At 37.3% G+C, this 18,196-nt stretch overlaps 1 protein-coding gene across 4 annotated transcripts in view; it reads left to right on the top strand.

Annotated features, from left to right (window-relative positions):
• Positions 1-18,196, top strand: part of LOC109091228 (arf-GAP with SH3 domain, ANK repeat and PH domain-containing protein 1-like) — a 40,040-nt gene that overhangs the window by 1,436 nt on the left and 20,408 nt on the right. For all 4 annotated transcript variants that reach the window (XM_042775210.1, XM_042775190.1, XM_042775200.1 and 1 more), the window contains exons 3-6: positions 1,722-1,848; positions 13,939-14,011; positions 16,090-16,235; positions 16,353-16,427. In XM_042775210.1, coding sequence (XP_042631144.1) covers positions 1,722-1,848; positions 13,939-14,011; positions 16,090-16,235; positions 16,353-16,427 — 421 coding nt within the window. The remainder of the gene's footprint in view (positions 1-1,721; positions 1,849-13,938; positions 14,012-16,089; positions 16,236-16,352; positions 16,428-18,196) is intronic.

The following is an 18,196-nucleotide window of genomic DNA, read 5'->3' as shown; positions in this document are numbered from 1 at the left end:
TTCCAACTTTGCAAGGACAGTATGGTGCTTCTGTTCATTTTCATATGTAAAGGATTTGCCACTGACAATTCAAAGGCGAGTTTTGAGCAGTGTAGAGTAGAGCTAGTTGTTTGTCGTTTTTTCTCTGATCACAAATGCAGACATGGTTTTATGTTTACGTGGCGCGATACGCAACACGTAAAAAGACAGTATAAGTCATTATAATCAGTAATAATGTCCCCACTGGATGCAACAAATGCCTCGTTTGTAATGGGTTTTATTGTTTTTGTCTCGTCGAGCCAGGACACACGGCATGACAGTATGTTTAGGGGCGTAACATTTCCGTCACACGCTTGAGGCATTCAGCCAATCACAACGCACTAGATAGTTGGCCAATCAGTATACACCTCACTTTTCAGAACGATGAGCTTTGTAAAAATCCACGTTTCAGAAAGGTGGGGCATAGAGGAGCAAAAATAATGTACAGTATGTGGAAAATAATGTGTTTTTTGAACCTTAAACCGCATAAACACATTTCATTATACCAAATACACAAAATTATGTTCTTTTTAGCAACATCATATGACCCCTTTAAATTGTTTCATGCCCCCATAGACAGACTGTGATCCCGTGAGGCCCCAGGCAATGGCCTTTATGGATTCCCCCTCTTGTTGCAGTTGTGAGATGTCCAAATAATGTGAAATAATATTACATTGAGAAACTGAAGTTCCCACAAAGCAGAGTTGGTGAATTTGAGACAATAACTGAACCATTCTGTATGGCAGTAGTTATGTGCTTATGCTGTGTTACAGCAGCATAATACACATATGCCTGCCCTTATATGATTGCTTCTTAAACATTTCTTGCTTCAGTGAATGAAACCATAAATTCAGGGCAAACAGTCTGCTTTATAGTCTGCATTACGTTTATAAAGTATGGATGAATAAATATAAATTGAAAAAATGCATAAATGCATTTTTTTTTGCTAGTCCTGAATTTTTTTACATTTTATTTATTTTATTATTTGACTAATTCATGCATTTTACCAATAATTAATTATATTTATTAGTTTTTGCATTTATTTAATTTTGTATTTGTTATTATTTGCCCTATACATATTTAGTTATTAATTTTATTTATTTAGCCTATTGATTTTTTTCTTCTCTCCATTGCGTTCTAACGCATGCGCAGTTCCTCCTCTTGTTTATCCAGTCATCAGCGGTGGGAGGGGATGAGCGTGCGTGCACGCGCTGGTGTCAGGGAGCTCAGACCGTCAGGACTGGGGGGAAAACGGAGGAAAGAGAAAGGGAAAACAGAATGAAACCGCTTCCGAAACCGGAACACCAATAATTGCAGGAAATACTCAAAATATCAGACTATTTTAAAGCTAGATTGTGAAATGAGGGCATTGTAAACCAGCATCTCACATCTTACACTGAGAGAACAAGGAGAGTCTGAACCGTTTTATGTAGATGCAAGTGGATAATTAAGACAAGGGAAGAGGAAAGACGTGGAAATTACACACAACGACCCTCTCTAGGGACGGGAACTGCATAGTCAGCGAAGAAAAAGGCACTGCCACAAATTTGGCTAACATTACGTTTCTTATCCTTTTACGCTTTGCCTTACCATTCAACCTTACCCCAACAGAGACATCGCTCCGTTCTTGACCAGCCCTGTCTAATTCATGGTGCTATTGTGATTTTTCTCCCCTCCATTTTTATTGGGCGACTGTGTTTTCAGATGCCGGATCAGATCTCGGTGTCCGAGTTTCTCTCGGAGACGACGGAGGATTATAATTCCCCCACGACATCAAGCTTCACCACCCGCCTGCAGAGCTGTCGGACCACGGTCAATGTTCTGGAAGAGGTAAGGCCGCGCTGTCACTGTTATGTGAGGGAGGCTCAACTCGCACTGTTGTGCAAGACACAAATAACGGTCCCAGTCCAATGGAGGATTCACTTTGAACATACTTAACGCTCATTTCTGTCCTACAACCTCTAAATTCTCACAGACTCCCTCTCTCTCTCTTGAAACTCCGGTTCGTCCCCGTTGGGTTGCTTGTATCTCGGTAGATATGGATTTACAGTTCACAGAAAGCGGCGCTGATGAACAGTGCATTAAATTATCCATTGTTAGCAGTTATACCTTTAACATAGTTTGCATTATTCAGGAAAATTATTATGTGACCGTTTCTGCTTTTTAATCGTATTTAACTGTTTTAAGTCTATTTTATTTAGATTTTTTTATGCGCATTTAATTTAAATAACGAATGCTGGTTTATTTTAATAACGTGCTCTGTTGTTATGCGCTTCTAAAAATGAAGTTTGCTTATTTAGAATTTCATTCCCGCGAGAAGGTCAGTTTGACTTGTAATGTTTTATAGATTATTAGGGTTCGTCTCAAGAGAAAACGTCATAATTTGGAGTGTTGGCGCGATTCTCTTGAAGAACTCCGTGATGTCATCGAGGTCGTGGATGTGCAGTGAATGTTGGGAGCCTAATACAACTTAATGGGAATTTGTTCCATTTGTGTAATGCAATAGCCTTCAGTTTTAAAGGTGTTCAGTTTTTTTTCTATTAAAATCAGCACCTTTGATAAATATGAGATCAGAAATATAATAAAGCTGTTGAATCGCTCCATAATGGTCGATGCCATGTTGACATCACACAGTTATTATTAATAATATTAATTATTAAAATAATAATGTTTATAATATAGTGCTAAACAAAACAAGAAATAAAATAATGTTTTGTACAAGTCTTCATTACAATATTGGAGTGAGCATGTTTAGGCATTATTACCATACAAATATGCATTAATTATGTTTTTTTTTTTTTTTTTTGGTTTCTTTTTTTTTAACATCAACAATAAATTCCTTTATATATCTGACAAATATATGGGGGGATATCCAGAGATTGTAAACCACCTCGTACAAGTGCAACTGTGATTAGATCAACCTCAGTTAATTAGTAAAAAGCAACAAATCATGGAACATAAGCGAAGACAGATGGGCTAATAGTCCCCATGACCTAGATGTCTGTATGTTATTATGTTCACAGATGAGCATGGACCAGCAGAGTGGTAAAATACAGTTGAATGGGATTTAGGAATCTGCGTAACCTTTACATGAAAATGGTTTTAATGTGCGCCTTTAAATCACATGATCTATAGCAGCCTATAATAATGTCATTTGGGATAATATACCAAAGCTTCAGCTTGTTTATTTTATCATGTGAGCTATTAAATAATTTATGCATCAAGCTCTCTCTTTGAGTTCCATCCATAAGTGAAAATGCATTCGCTTAGATTATTTGCATGCTTTGATGTTTTGGAGACGTACACGAAAGACTCGGGAACAGCCAGATGTGCTTCCCAAAGAGAAATCCCACAAGTCATGCCAGCAGCTCTCATCCTCTGTGGATCTGAGATTTGTGTGGTTCTAAGAATAGTTCATGTAACAAGGAGAGGTTATTCTCCTGAGTAGTGGTTCCAGGAGCAGAAAGAGTGAAATGGAGAGAAGGGATTAACCTACTTACACATGGGCCAGTGAACACCTGACTTGCCAAGACAAAAGAGAGCTCTGCAGGCAGATGAAGGGGCTTCCTCTTGCTCTGCCACAGAGGCCACTTTTTATTGACACTGTTTTAATGGCCAAGAAAGACATGGTGATCCCCGAATGACTCTGGGAGACATGAATGTCACCACCATGAATTAGCAATGTCTAGGGTAGTGATAGGAGCCATTGTGAGGCGGAATGAATGGGAGGTGAATGAACAGCGCTCTGAATAATGCACATGGGCAGGCTGATCGTATTTTTTAAAGCGAGGGTGTTAAGGAAACAAACAGAAAGCTCTGGCTGGGTTGTGTAAAGAGCCCATTATAGCTAATGATGTTTCTGGTGATCTGGAGAGACTCCTCCGTAGTGTCTCGTTTTGGCAGCCCTACATGTTCTTTTGGTCTTTGAAAGCATCCAAAGGATTTCATCTCTCATTTTATTGAGAGTTAAAAGACACAGGAATGTTAGGGAGAAGAAGGGGGATGGGATGGAGAAATGACAGATGACATGAATTTGAATTGCTCCAAATGAGCGACATCACGTTATGTGTCAGAGCACATGCACTAACCATAAGGCTAGGGTTCAGATGAACTAAATATTTTTAATTGTACTATTTAGCCTGCACTATACACTAGGTGTGCTTACATGCATTAACGGGAATAAATACAATCAAATTTCAAATTCTGAACGTTCTGTTTATATGAACCCTAAACATTGCAATCTGATTCACATATTCGTTTACATGTGCATTACAATATACGTAAAGCTTAAGTAAACATTGCAGCACTGCACATGTATGGTATTTTTAAATCAGATTGAAAAAAATACCCAGATTCAAGTGCTGACATGCTTAATTTTGTCTTGTTTATCAGATTATTTCAGGTCTACACCACCCCTTTCAATCCAATCGAAATCGACTGAGGTGTTTTCATGAAGAATTTTCATTCTGATTGAGCCATTAGTCAGTTTATAAACCGTGCATGTAAGGATAGCTAATAGGCATTGAGGATTGTAGTTTCACCTGTGTTTGAGCTGCCAGGTGTTTAGTAGTTTTACTGGAGTCAGCACTTTTAGCTGCACAAAGTGAAACTCTTTTCTGAGTCATCTTTAGTTCTGTTCCAAAACCTTATGTGCTGCCTCGTTGCTTCCTGCCTACAAAGACAGCTGCCTTCTGAGGGGACATTCACAAAATGTTTTTTGTTTTTTTGCATTCCACTATGCTGCTTTCCCAGTTTTTTTCTATTTAAACTTGATTCACGTCACGCCATTCTTAAATTGAAGAAGTTTTTTTAACTTTTAAAAAACTTGGCTCTAGACTTTGTTTTTGTATTCCACTGCACTGTGTCTCACGTTTTTAAATGCAAAACGTGTTCTGTGTGAACGCCCTTTATGGCAGCTTCCTAACCGTCATGAAACCTCAAAGATAATCAGTTTAGAGCATCGACTCACAATGATAGCACTCTGCAGGAGACTCGACTTTCAAATGACTTCAATAGAGGTCAACTAAATAATAATCAATGAATCAATATTTTAATCACAGCGATCTATTATTTCAGTGCAACACACATATTATTTCACAATACTTTTCAGTGTTGAATGAAATATGCTTAGGTTACACAACACTTTATTTTAATGACTGTGTTACATGTATTTGCTATAATAATAACAGTAAATTATGCATAATAACCTTAAACCAAACTCTGTAGTAAGGACATGTTAAGTAAAACTAATTGTATAATTACTCTGTAACAATCTTAAAATAAGGGTAAATCTTTTACATTTTTCTCTTGCCTCATCTTCCATTTTCTGTTTATTTGTTTTTACTGAACTCTTTTACTGAACAGTGAATTCTGGGATTTCCTTCTCCACAAAAAGCATGCATTTGATGCCTTAAATCCTGCCTCTCTAAACTACTCACTAGGTTTTGGAACAGACCAGCTGTCTACGGCAAAGACTTTCAAATGTATTTTATGTGTTCGTTCATCAGACATTCAACAGTCTATTGTTAGCTTATTCAAATGTCTGGTATTTTATTACAGAAGCACATACTATATTAATTTGAATATGCCTTGTAGCCTTGAGAGCAATGTATGTAAATATGTGAAATTCAGCTTCTCTCACTGTAGTACATTTATGTTTTTTTTTTTTGTATGTCTATGCCCTGGTTTTACATTTATAGCCTATTCATGCATTTGGCAGATGTTTTTATCTAAAGTGACTTACATTGCATTTGAGGTATACATTTTATCAGATCATGGGTTTCCTGGGAATCAAACCCATGACTTTAGAGTTGCTAGCACCATGTTCTTTAGTTTGAACTACAGGAGTGTTCAAACAGTATGTTTTTGTTCTTAGGATATCAAATAACACGCCTCAGCTCTTCAACCATTAATACGACTGTATTGTATCTCCACACATTAAATGTGTGATCTTATACATTTTCACCATCCTTCACTCCATTTTGTCCACAGCACCTTTGCCCTAATACTGCATTCCATTCAAAGCCTCTCCATCTTGATAATGGTTTCCATGGCACTGTGCTCATACATTCTCTTCATGAGGACCAGATGGCAAGGTAGATGTATAGACTGCCTAATCGACAAGCTGCTGGCAAGCATACTCATAGACAGTTTTTTTTACTCAATTTCTCTTTGCAATTTCCATGTTTTTCCAAGCAATATTTATGGTGATCTCAGAAATGATCAGTCACAGCTTTGTCGTGGCAGCTTGCATGGAAACTGTTTATTGCTTGTTTTATTTTATACAGAACAATCTAGTGAAGAGATTGTCTGTTTTGGCCCAGCGTGGATTAATGCCACACTGATAATCCTTTTGGCAAAAAAAACAAAAAAATAAAAATGTCCCTGAGTGCTTAAGGGAGAAGTCCCACAGTGACTGATACTGCAGTTAGTGCTTCATTAGGATAAATCCCTTGCACAGAGATGTGCAGTAATATTCTGCACTGCAGCAAAACCCATCCAACTATTGACCGAATTCACTCATTTGAGACCACATGCTAACAGATCACCATACAAATGTGATTATGATTTTAAAGCTATTTATTTTATTTTCCAAACCATTTTTAACTTTTTTTTTATTATTTTTATTTTTTTTACTGTGGGCAGGTTTAGCACTTGTTTGCTTTTTTTTTTACACACACATTTATTTTCTGTGTATAATTAGTTCATGCATTATAGTGCCTGCATAGAGTAGTCATGGTAACAACGATAAATCGCTCTAGTGACCTATTTTATGGCAGACCTGATCTGCAATCATTGATTTGTGGCCGGATGGGAAATCTGAGGATTTGCACCACATTTGGTGGTTCCCATTGACTTCCATAGTATTTTTTCCTACCGTGGAAGTCAATGGGAACCACCAACTGTTTGATTACCAGCAATCTTCAAAATATCTTCTATGTTCAACATAAGAAAGCAACTCATACAGGTTTGGAACGACATGAGGGTGAGTAAATGATGACAGAATTTTCATTTTTGGGTGAACTATCCCTTTAATTATCCTCTTGGTGTTATTACAATTGAATTAGAATTTAGCCTTGAAGAATGGCTATACTAATTACCTTTTACAAATCAATACAAAGCAAGATTACAGCATCGGCACCAACTTGAGTGGTGATAAAGTGTAGCTTCCTTTTTATAACAGCAACAAATTTGTTAAGTTATATCAAGGAAATCACTTACTATTGTGGCTCTCTGGAATTCTTGATTCTGATTTGTCGGCTCTGTGTTCAGTGAATGGATTCAGTTGCTCACTTCCATTTGGACGGACACTTAACGCTTGTTCTCTCCAAGAAAGATAACTACATAAGCGTCCACACCGATGCACAATAATGTTATGTTTATTATAAGCACATGCTGCAATTATGTCGTCTGCTGCTTTAAAAGTCAGGTGGATTCTGATTGGCTCTCAATGTTTTTTATCAATCAACAACTGGAAAAAAAAATTCTGAAAATGATTCCAACGATATCGATCATCTCTGGCATTATTGTTGAGGTGTGGACTATTCTCATAGAGTTAGAACCATTATAAAAAAAACCCAGAAAACTTTATTATGGTTATTGTTATGGTTGGCCTTGGTGTGAAAGGACCTATAGCATTGTTGCAGCTTGCAAAACACATAAAGAGGAAGTCAAAGCACTTTTACAGACATTGATTCAAAATTTTAAATAAATGTCAACATTTTACACTACACTGAGCGTTTGACTGGTGGTTATGTCATTATCAGTCAGAAGTAGCAGTCTGTGATTACTGAACAGTGGCTGCTTAGTGTTAGTCAGCAGAATAATAGTGCTGCTCCCTATGGCTCTGGCTCTGCTGCTGTGTGATTGTGCTGTGTGCCTGTCATTTGAGAACTGTCCCGGGCTGAGCTCAGCTGGATGTGCATGCAGCAGCTGAGGGAGAGACAGCATGCCACGTTCGTGTCCTTGTGTTGAGGTCACCAGATGCACTCTCAAGCATGGACAAATTATCTTCTTCACCAGCCTTCAGGGCTAACAAACCCCTCTGTCAACAAAAGCCACCCTGCTCTGACTGGCACCGCTAATGCTAAAAATATAGATTTTAGGAACAGCATTAGTAGAAGACCATTTTAGGTTTGGGTTTAGATTAAATTACTTATTTCAATGTATATTAATATATAAAGCATTTATTTAAAATTTTAATAATATTTCACAATGTTACTGTATGCTTGATCAAGTTAGTGCAGCCAATGTTTGGCAAAACATGAAAAAATCTTTTGAATGTTGCATGTTGGGATTTTCTTTCATATACTTTCATATAAAAGGTCATTGAATTCTTAAGAACAACAAGTAAAAAAACCTCCATGTGCATTCATTTTTCAATAATTCAGTGGTTAATTTGACAAAAATTGCTTAATTTAAATGTAAAAATATCTATCAACTGATATTTCTAGTATTGAGCAAAACTGCTAATTTACAAAATCTTTAATACGAGCTGATAACGAATATGTCCTGCACACGACATCTGTCAGATTTCAGAGTTTTCACCCTGTATTTTTATAAGCGTTGACCCCAGTCCCACGAGAGCTTCCACCTGGCTCTCTCTGTATGGTCTTTGTGTCAGTATGTTTACATGTGTGTGTCTGTGTTTTATTAATCAGACTTGAACAGAACATGGAATCCTCACAATCAAAGGCATACCTAGCATTCTGCGTGAGTATCAGGGGCCCGTTGCCATGGATACACACCAAAACAGATCATAATTTACACAATGACCTGCATGTTCTTTCATTTTAGAGCCACATATTCAAATGAGTGCCAGCGCCGGAGTGGTGCATGCCAGGTCTTTGTGTGTTCGGTGGCTTAGCGATCGGGGTGTTGACTTCATGTAGTGTTTCCATTGCGTTTCTCCCGGTCATTTGTATCTTTTTATTCCACAGTTATCGTAATAAAAACAGACAGAATAAAGTTGGATCACCCTTGGCCTGCAGTTCTGACTCATAAACCCCATGAAACGTTGGCCTGAGTTCTTTCCCTTGCCTCTCCACAGTCCCAGTCAAGTCTGCTAGATTTGGCTTGGCAGCGAGAAGTAATTCCTTACGGAGTTCATGTTTCTTGTGGCTGATAGCTGGTGCAGGTCTCTCCTGACCTAAATGTGCACATGGCAGTATGTTCAAGTCCTGGAAAAGTTTTCTAGTAAAAGACCTTTTTGGCAGGCGGCTGTATAGAGAGTGTCTTTTCTGGCTTGGCAGGCCTGTGTTGGTCTTCTCGATTGGCTATCTTGATAAAGTCCAGTATCGATCTGGTTGTTAGTAGTGTGAATTTAATGGATAGTGTTTGCTTTGTGCGGCAGTAAAAGTGTATTATAGCACTGCTTTTCCACTAGTATCTTGTTTCTGAGGGACCTACAGCTTTGGGATTTGTCTAGATGAATGGTGTGCGAGGTTAGGTCGTTTCTTCAGTTTATTGTTTCCTTCTTTTTTGCCCCCGCCAAAAACATTATTTGACGGGTTTTGAGATATTATCATGAAAGGTGGTTTTAATTTAGGCTGGGATTACTGAGCACTCCAGGAAGAGAGCCAAGGGAGAGCTCAGCGATGCCCATCGGTTGAGTGGGTGAACAGAAGGTCATGGTTTGTTGTGAGTATTGTAGACGAGTATTAGCACGTTACTGCAGTCTATCCTTTCATAAAGAGGCAAACTGCTTAGTCATGGAAGGACAAAGTAGTACTTTACTGAGAGTGTCATATTGCATTTGTTCTCAGTAGGACAGTTAATTTTCTGTCTGTATAATAACTATAGTGTTGTATTTCATTTTTGGTCTCTTTTCTGGATCCAGATGGTGTTGAACTAACAGAAGTGCATACAATTCAAGTAGCTGATTGACCATAAAGGAATAGTTCACTCAAAAATGACATTTTTGGCACTGTTTACTCACCTTCATGTCGTTTTGTATGACTTTTCTTCCACAGTGGAACACAGAAGGTGCATTTTTTTTTAAGAATATCTGGTCAGCTCTTTTCAATTTGATGTAAGTGGAATTTTGGCTACTGTATATAAATCTGTACTTGTAAATTATATTATTTAAGGATAATGTTAAATGTATAAAGCAGCTAAATTTGACTTAAGGTGGTTCAATCTCATAAGGTTGAGAGATTATCCAGATCATAATAGTCATAATAGTCACATAAATGTCACAGGCTGAGCATTGCCATCTCTGCAATGCTCAGATTCACTGTTCTGTTCACTGTGGTCATGCCTAATAGTCTACAAGACCAATTGAGGATGTGGTTAGATTGTTGTAATTAATTGTGTAATGATATTATCCTCTTGGTCATACATCAGAAGACTGATACTTCATGCTTACAGGGTAGTACATACAACCGTTCAAAATTGTGGGGTCAGTAGAATTGTTTTTTTTTTTTAGAAAAGAAATTCATTATTTTATTCAGCGAGGATGCATTAAAGGGATAGTTCACCCAAAAATGAAAATGATCCCATAATTTACCCTAAAGCCATATTAGGTATGACTTACTTCTTTCAGATGAACACAATCGGCGTTATATAAAAAAAGATGTCCTGGTTCTTCCAAGCTTTTTAATGGCAGTGAATGGTGTTTGAGATTTTAAAGCACAAAAAAGTGCGTCCATCCATCATAAAAAGTCTTCTCATCAGAGTTTATGCTACTCCGACATCCTCCGCTGGAACACCACTCTCTCGTGAACATGCATACAATAGTTAGCGGAAGCTAGAGATTTTAGTTCAGAATTTTTTAAATATGGGTATAATTCTTACACAGTTGCACCACTTCACTTCAGAAGGCCACGTGGAGTACTTGTAATGATGGATGGACGCACTTTTTAGGGCTTCAAGATCTCGACCACCATTCACCGGCATTATAAAGCCTGGAAAAGACAGGATATTTTTTAATATAACTCCGATTGTATTCGTCTAAAAGAAGAAAGTCATATACACCTAGGATGGCTTGAGGGTGGGTAAATCATGAGTAAATTTTCATTTTTGGGTGAACTATACTTTTAAATTGATCAAAAAATACAGTTAAGACATTTATGCTAAATTCGTATTTTTTTATCAAATAAATGCCGTTCTTTTAAATTTTTCATCTTTTTTTATTTCTATTCATCAGGAATCCTGTAAAAAATATTAAACAGCACAACTCTTTTCAACATTGATAATAATAAGAAATGTTTAATAAGAAGAATGATTTCTGAAGGATCATGTGACACTGAAGACTGGAGTAATGACTGCTGAAAATTCAGCTTTGCTATCACAGAAATAAATTACATTTTAAAACATTAAAACAGAAAATAGATATTTTACATTTAAATAATATTTCACAATCTTGATTAAATAAATGCAGCCTTGGTCAGCAAAAGTGACTTCTTTCAAAAATGAAAAATTATCGCTATCAGATATTGACATTGCATGCTGCTAACACATGCAATGTTTAGTTAGACTTTGTGGAAACCTTTTAAAATATGGATATAATATGGTTATGTTTGACAGTTGGCTGGTAAAATGTTTGATTGTGGTGCTGCCTGCTAAGTGCATTACTGAAAATGATTTTCTGTTTGCTTTTACAAACGATATAAACAATTCCAAATACAATTTTCCAACAAAAATCCTTCCCAAAGTTCCTTTAAATCCTGGTATATAGCTACAGGATGTTGTTGCTCATAACAATGAAATAACAAGGTAAATGACCGGGTATAAAAAAAGCTCTGAAGAGTTTCGACCTGACGAGTCTGTGTCGCCCCGGACCACAGTGGGCAGTCCCATTTTGGTGTACCAATGTCCAAACATAGCTGCAAGAAAATGAGAAAATAGTCACAGAGGGAAATCATTTATCACATGAGCGGCTCAGAACTACTATTTCATCACCGCAGGTTCTTGATCAGTGTGCCACAGCTGTCCAAATGCTCATTATTTTTCTGCCTCAGCATGCCTTGTGTTCACTGTAGGAGGAGGTACATGAACACAATGAGTGGTTTATAGAAGCACAACTCATCTCTAAACATATAGCAGCACATCAGTCTACAGACTGGATTAGAAATGACTTGTTTCCTGTCAGGGTTTTCCTGGCAACTCAACCACAATCAGTATAAAATCAGCTGTTTTTGTCATTTTTTCATATTTAAAATGGCTAGATTTGCTTTTCAAGAAAACATGTCCTATTATTATAAATGATGAAAAATGTGTTTTTTGGAAACTGTGATTTTTTTTTTTTTTCAGGATTTTTTGATGAATAGAAAGTTCATTTAGAAAAATTTAAAACAAAAATAGAAACAGCATTTATTTGAAATAGAAACTTCTAAAACATATTTACTGAATCCGTTAAATAAGTACTTGCTAAATAGCAGTATTATTATTATTTTTTAAACCTTACTAATTTCAGGTAAGAGTAGCATACATCTATCACTTATGAATAATGATTATTTTAAGTACTTCACAATTCATGATAAAGTATGTAAATGCATTAATTTGGTAGTAAATTGATATATACAGTATCAAAATTCAACAAGGCCTTTAAAAATGTTGAAGACTCCTTTTCCCTGTACTTTTTATGATCAGAGAGCTGTCGTCAATGTAGAGGGATTTGCTTTGAAAATTGTGGCCTTAAGCTCTGTCTTTCTCATTATTCACCATTGCAGGGCTTCTTTACAGACACCACAGATTATTTTTGGGGATGTTTGGGTGTGTGTGTGTGTTTGGGAGGGGTGTGTTTGTGTTGGTAGCTGTGGCTGTTAGGACACACATCTGTTAGCTACCAGCTGAAACAGCACATGTATGCAATGCATTATGAATGGAAAAACCTGTTGTTCATGTTCAATGAATGCACTGAATCTGCTTTCTATGACTAACAAATTGAATAAGTAAAATACTTTTTTTTGCCAAGTGTTTTTTTTTCTGCTTATTCCCATGATAACAAGTTAATTGCTCTGAGTCATTTTGCATATATTTCGTACACTTGCATAATTTCCCTTTCATCCAGAGAGATGCACATGTGATACAATCAAGGAGGGACGAAGGACACAAGTTCAAAGCATGTAAAAGAGTAAAGCAAAGAATTCACGTTTCCTTTTCCCAGTACTTCATATATGGTTCCTTTCTTTTAAAGACAGAAACAAATAGGTAAAAGGTCACTGGGCTGCTTGGAGGAAACAGGATTCGTTGACACCCTGTTGTTTACTGTTATTTATCAAAATATTTTTAGAGATTTCCATGAGCTGAGACACTCAGGGGCATTTCCTGTTCACTACGCTCTCAGTTTCACAGCGGTTTTGATTTTTGAAATGATATCCACACTGTGACAGTGAAGTGCGGTCGAGGGGTTCCCCCCGTCCTCGTGCTGCCGCGGTTGCTAGGAAACTGCATGTCAGGAGTCTGTCACTGGTATGATGACTTGTGTACCTATTATCTGTCAAATCTAGCCACTCCAGGGTGTCTTTTCGGAGGAGATCTTGCCTAATGTTGATTCAGTTTATTAGTTAGCTGAATTACTTTTAATCAGTATAACTTTTAATGTTTAAATATTGCAATTCACAAGGGTGTAAGCTGCTATTCTGTTCCTCTAGTTCTAAATTTGGTCTCAGGGAATATCTGGGACATTTTCCCCACGGATATGAGTATTGGAAATGCCTCCAAGCCTCTGCATCTCATGTGTTGTTATGGTTCCACTGTGATTATGAGATTCTCAATGTTTAGTTTTGCCTCTTGAGGTGTGGCCAGTGATGCAGTTCCTCTGGAATTCAAAGATCATGAATCATAAATGAATCACAGACATTTTTTAGCTGTGTTTTATAACCATCCTCTCCTCTCGTCTCGTCTCGTCTCCTCTCCTCTCCTCTCCTCTCCTCTCCTCTTCTGTCTCTCCTCTCCTCTCCTCTCCTGTCTCTCCAGGCTTTGGACCAGGACCGAACAGCTTTACAGAAGGTCAAGAAATCCGTCAAAGCAATCTACAACTCGGGTCAAGGTGAGTTTTGACCCAGCTCTTCAACAGTAATTCTGGAAATATTAAAATATTCAAAATTTCCAGTTACTTTTTGATCAAATGTGTGGCTGTAAAAAAAATAAAAAAAATAAGTCAAAGTGATTTTCAAATTCCTGTTGAAGTACTACTCTAACCAACAATCCTGAAGTGAGAAGTCGCTGTTACCATGGAAATGTGAATTGCCATAGCACTTAATTTTCGCAGGCTCTTTGCTACCGTCTCTTCCCTCATTCCATCTAGGGAAACTCAAATGCTTACATGCCCTCGAGGGTAAATCAGCATGAAAGGTCAGGATATCCTCCAGACCATCTAATGAGTGTGACATTGTGGTTTTTGGCTCATCCAGGCCCTTCTCTGCCCTTTATCAGCTTGTTACTCAGTGTCCTTCCTCTCTTATTGGCCAAGCACACAGTCCAGATGCCAAATACCAGAGCATGTTTGATCAAGGCTTCATAATGCCTAATATTTACACTCAGGCATCTCTGGTGGATCTGAAATTGACAAAGACATTGACATATGCAAGGCTGGGATCAGGGTTGGAGATTGAGAACCAAACAGTGTGTGGATATAAGTATATTTAGCACTCTAAAACAGGAGAGACAAATGTGTTCTGCTGCTGTGTGACCTAGAGATGGGTCACATTGGATGACTAGATTATAAAATTATTTAAAAAAAACTACAAAAGATGATAAAAGCAGTGCTACAGCCATACACATTCAGACGGACGTCTTTGGGCCTTGTGCTGTTTGATCAGCAACATTGGTATGAGTTTATTATAATTAAAGGGTCAACCTTTTAACACACAAACAAATCTTTTGAACTGCATTTGACTGTAAAAAGAATTCCAGAAATTATGATTATGAAGATGATTATTATTAATAGCATAAAAAATGCAACACAAAGTTTTTTCACACAATAGTACTTGCTTTTTGCAATGCTAAAATAGTACTATTAATAATAATTTTATTATTAGAACACCTTTCATACATAAAAAATGCAACACAAAGTTCTTCACAATATAATTCACAGTATAACCTTTTCACACAATAGTACTTGCTTTTTGTGTTATTTCAAGTATTAAAAAAATTATATATATAAAATATCTGTCCAGTCTTTTGAGTGGAAGTGCATGCATTTGGGAGAGATTGATAAGCTCATTATGAATATGACTGGGTCTACATGTGGCGATTTAAAGTGATGTGATATGGACGAGTACGACTTCCTCTTGTGAGCTGCAGTGGATTGATTGGCTGACCTCTGTCTGACCTCAGTAATCCATGGAGAGCACTCATCCTCTAAACCTCTTCAGCAGTGCAGAGACATCCCTATCATGATTCAGCCAATGCCAGCATAATGTCTCTTTTTGGGTTTATGAATGAAATCACACCAGCTCCAGCTGAATGCAGCCACTCCTGACACACATTACTCTGCTCCTGATATGCAGAGTGTCTCATGTTATGCTATTGAGTGTAGAGCATTACTGTGGGAGGCAGACAGAGGATGTAAACCGGCTCCCGCTGTGTTATCGACTCTTTGCTGTGTGCGTTGCAGGTGGCCTCTGTGTCATGATCCTGTTTAATCAGATGTGACTGTATAGTAAGCACTCTAATCGGCTCCTGATGATTAATACCTGAGCTCTTGACACTTGGCATGGGGCTTTTATTCTCTGTTGAATTGCAGAGGTCTGCTCATGTCACTTTGCTTACAGTCTTGTTTAGATCTGTCTGCAACCTTTTAATTTGTTTGTGACATGCACGATCTGCTTATCTTCAGAAATATCGACAGTTAAATGAATTTATGTTTGCAATGATTTAATTTTTTAAATCTAATGGCTTATATTAGTATTACTATTAGTGTTTAATGCATGCAATTAATGTGTATTTATTGTAAAACTGTATGTAATTAATGAAAGGTGCTATACAAATAATAATTTTAAATAATTAAAAAACATTATTTTTGCAATTCCGTTGGTGATTGGTGCATACATCACACACTCACCTTTAAATAAAGTATATTCCAATCCTATAATGATATGCACGATTTGTTCTTATTCTCTACAGAGCATGTGCAGAATGAGGAGAATTATGTGCAGGCACTGGACAAGTTTGGCAGCAACTTCATCAGCAGAGATAGCTCTGATCTGGGCACAGCCTTCATCAAGTTCTCCGGCCTTATCAAGGAATTGGCCGCTCTCCTCAAGAACCTGGTGAGGGATAGTTTAGTTTTTATTTAGTTTTATTCTATATTATTTTCTTAGTCTTTATTTTATTTGAACATATTTTATTTCAAGATGTGTGATCTCTCGACTGATTCTCCTCCTCAGCTCCAGAGTCTCAGCCACAATGTCATCTTCACCCTGGACTCTCTGCTCAAAGGAGATCTGAAGGGAGTGAAGGGGGTAAGATTTACATCCCTTAAGTCTCTGGACTAAACTAATTGGAAAGGCCCCCTCTGAGGAACACCCTGATTTACTGCGCCATACCTGCCTTAAATAAGTCCCGTTAGACCAAAAACGCACACTGTAAATCTGGTTGGAGTTAAATTACAGGGTTCTTCATGCCACTGTCCTCTAAGAAATACAGTGCTGAAGGGATGGCCACTGTTAGTGCTAGTAAACAGTGTTGGAGCGTTTAAAGCCCTCTGACTCAGTCGGATTGAAGTGTTTACAGGTTGACTGGGGTAAAGAGCTCAGGCGTCAGACTAACCACTCCTGTCAGCTGCTTGTTGATGTCTCGGACTTGAAGGCAAACATGTCGTGATTGTGAAAATTACTTACACTAAGTGTAGGGCTGCCTCACACTGAGCGGTTTTGGAAAGGCTGTCTGATTGTTTTCACTTTAGCATGACCCAGGCTAAGAGCCTCTGCAGCATCAGCTGAATTTCTGAGTGGAAGTGATGAGGCTTCACTTTTTTGCTCAGTAGATGGAGGATACATACCTACCAGCCCCCATTCTTTCTCTCTCACTCTCTTATCTCGCTCATACTTTGTCTCTCTCTTTCTTTCACCCTCTTACTCAGCGGAAACAAAACCGTTCTCTAAAGCCCTTATTGACAGAGGCAGAGGCGTTTGGAGGGTATAAGTGCAGTCCCTGGAGGACATTATCAGCTCTCTCTCAAATCTTTCCTGCACTGGAACAGATGCCTCATAAACCATTAAAAAGCACCTACACCAATTCCTTTATGTGTAACCAGGACTCACTCAGAGAGTGAGTATGAGGAAATGGAGACAAAACACAAAATTACTGCAGAACTCAATAGTGGATATAGTGCTATACACACACACACACACACACACACATATCACACACACACACACACACACACACACACACACACACATATGTATGTATATATGTGTGTGTGCATGTATATAGCAGATGTTTGATCTTTTTACTTTTTACTTTTATTAGAATAGTAAATAATATAATTTTTTTAGAAATTAAAATAATTTGAAAACACTCAAAATTAAAATCTGTCATTTTAAATACAGATTTTAATGTGAATATTTATTTTGAGATTTGCTACAATTATTATTATCAGTGTAATTAAATCAGTGCATCCATGGTGACACCCACCCTATCTCAAAGAACTTCGAACTCTACAAAGCTCTACAAGTATTCTTCTTTCTACATCAACATATCTCCTAAAACCCCCCAGGACCAAGCTCCGTACTGTGGGAGATCGGGCTTTCTGCTCAGCTGCTCCGAGCTTGTGGAATGCTCTCCCTGATCATCTGAGGACCCCACAGACTGTGGAGAGCCTTTGATTGATTCCTACATTTCTTTTTTTAATCTGTAGCACTTTTGGATTATGCTTGAATATAAAGTGCGTTAAAAATAAAATGTATTATTACTATTATTAAATTATTATTATTTTTATTTACTTATTTTTATTTATAGATTAAGTGAGCGTTATATGATGGTATTGTTAAACACTAAATGTTATAATATGGGTTACAGAGAGGCACGATTAAATGTCCAATATTGGACAGTGTCAATAAATAATTTAAATAAAGTAAAAAAAAAAAATTAAAATAACAATATATCACAGATATAATCTCAGATTTAGAATTGACTGAAAATCTAAATTGACTGGAAAAAAGAAAGAAAATATATAAATGTATATGTATATGTATATATATATATATATATATATATATATATATAT

Source organism: Cyprinus carpio, chromosome A2, assembly GCF_018340385.1.
Source record: "Cyprinus carpio isolate SPL01 chromosome A2, ASM1834038v1, whole genome shotgun sequence".
In the NCBI taxonomy this organism is placed as follows: Eukaryota; Metazoa; Chordata; class Actinopteri; order Cypriniformes; family Cyprinidae; genus Cyprinus; species Cyprinus carpio.
This window is presented reverse-complemented; position numbering and strand designations above follow the sequence as displayed.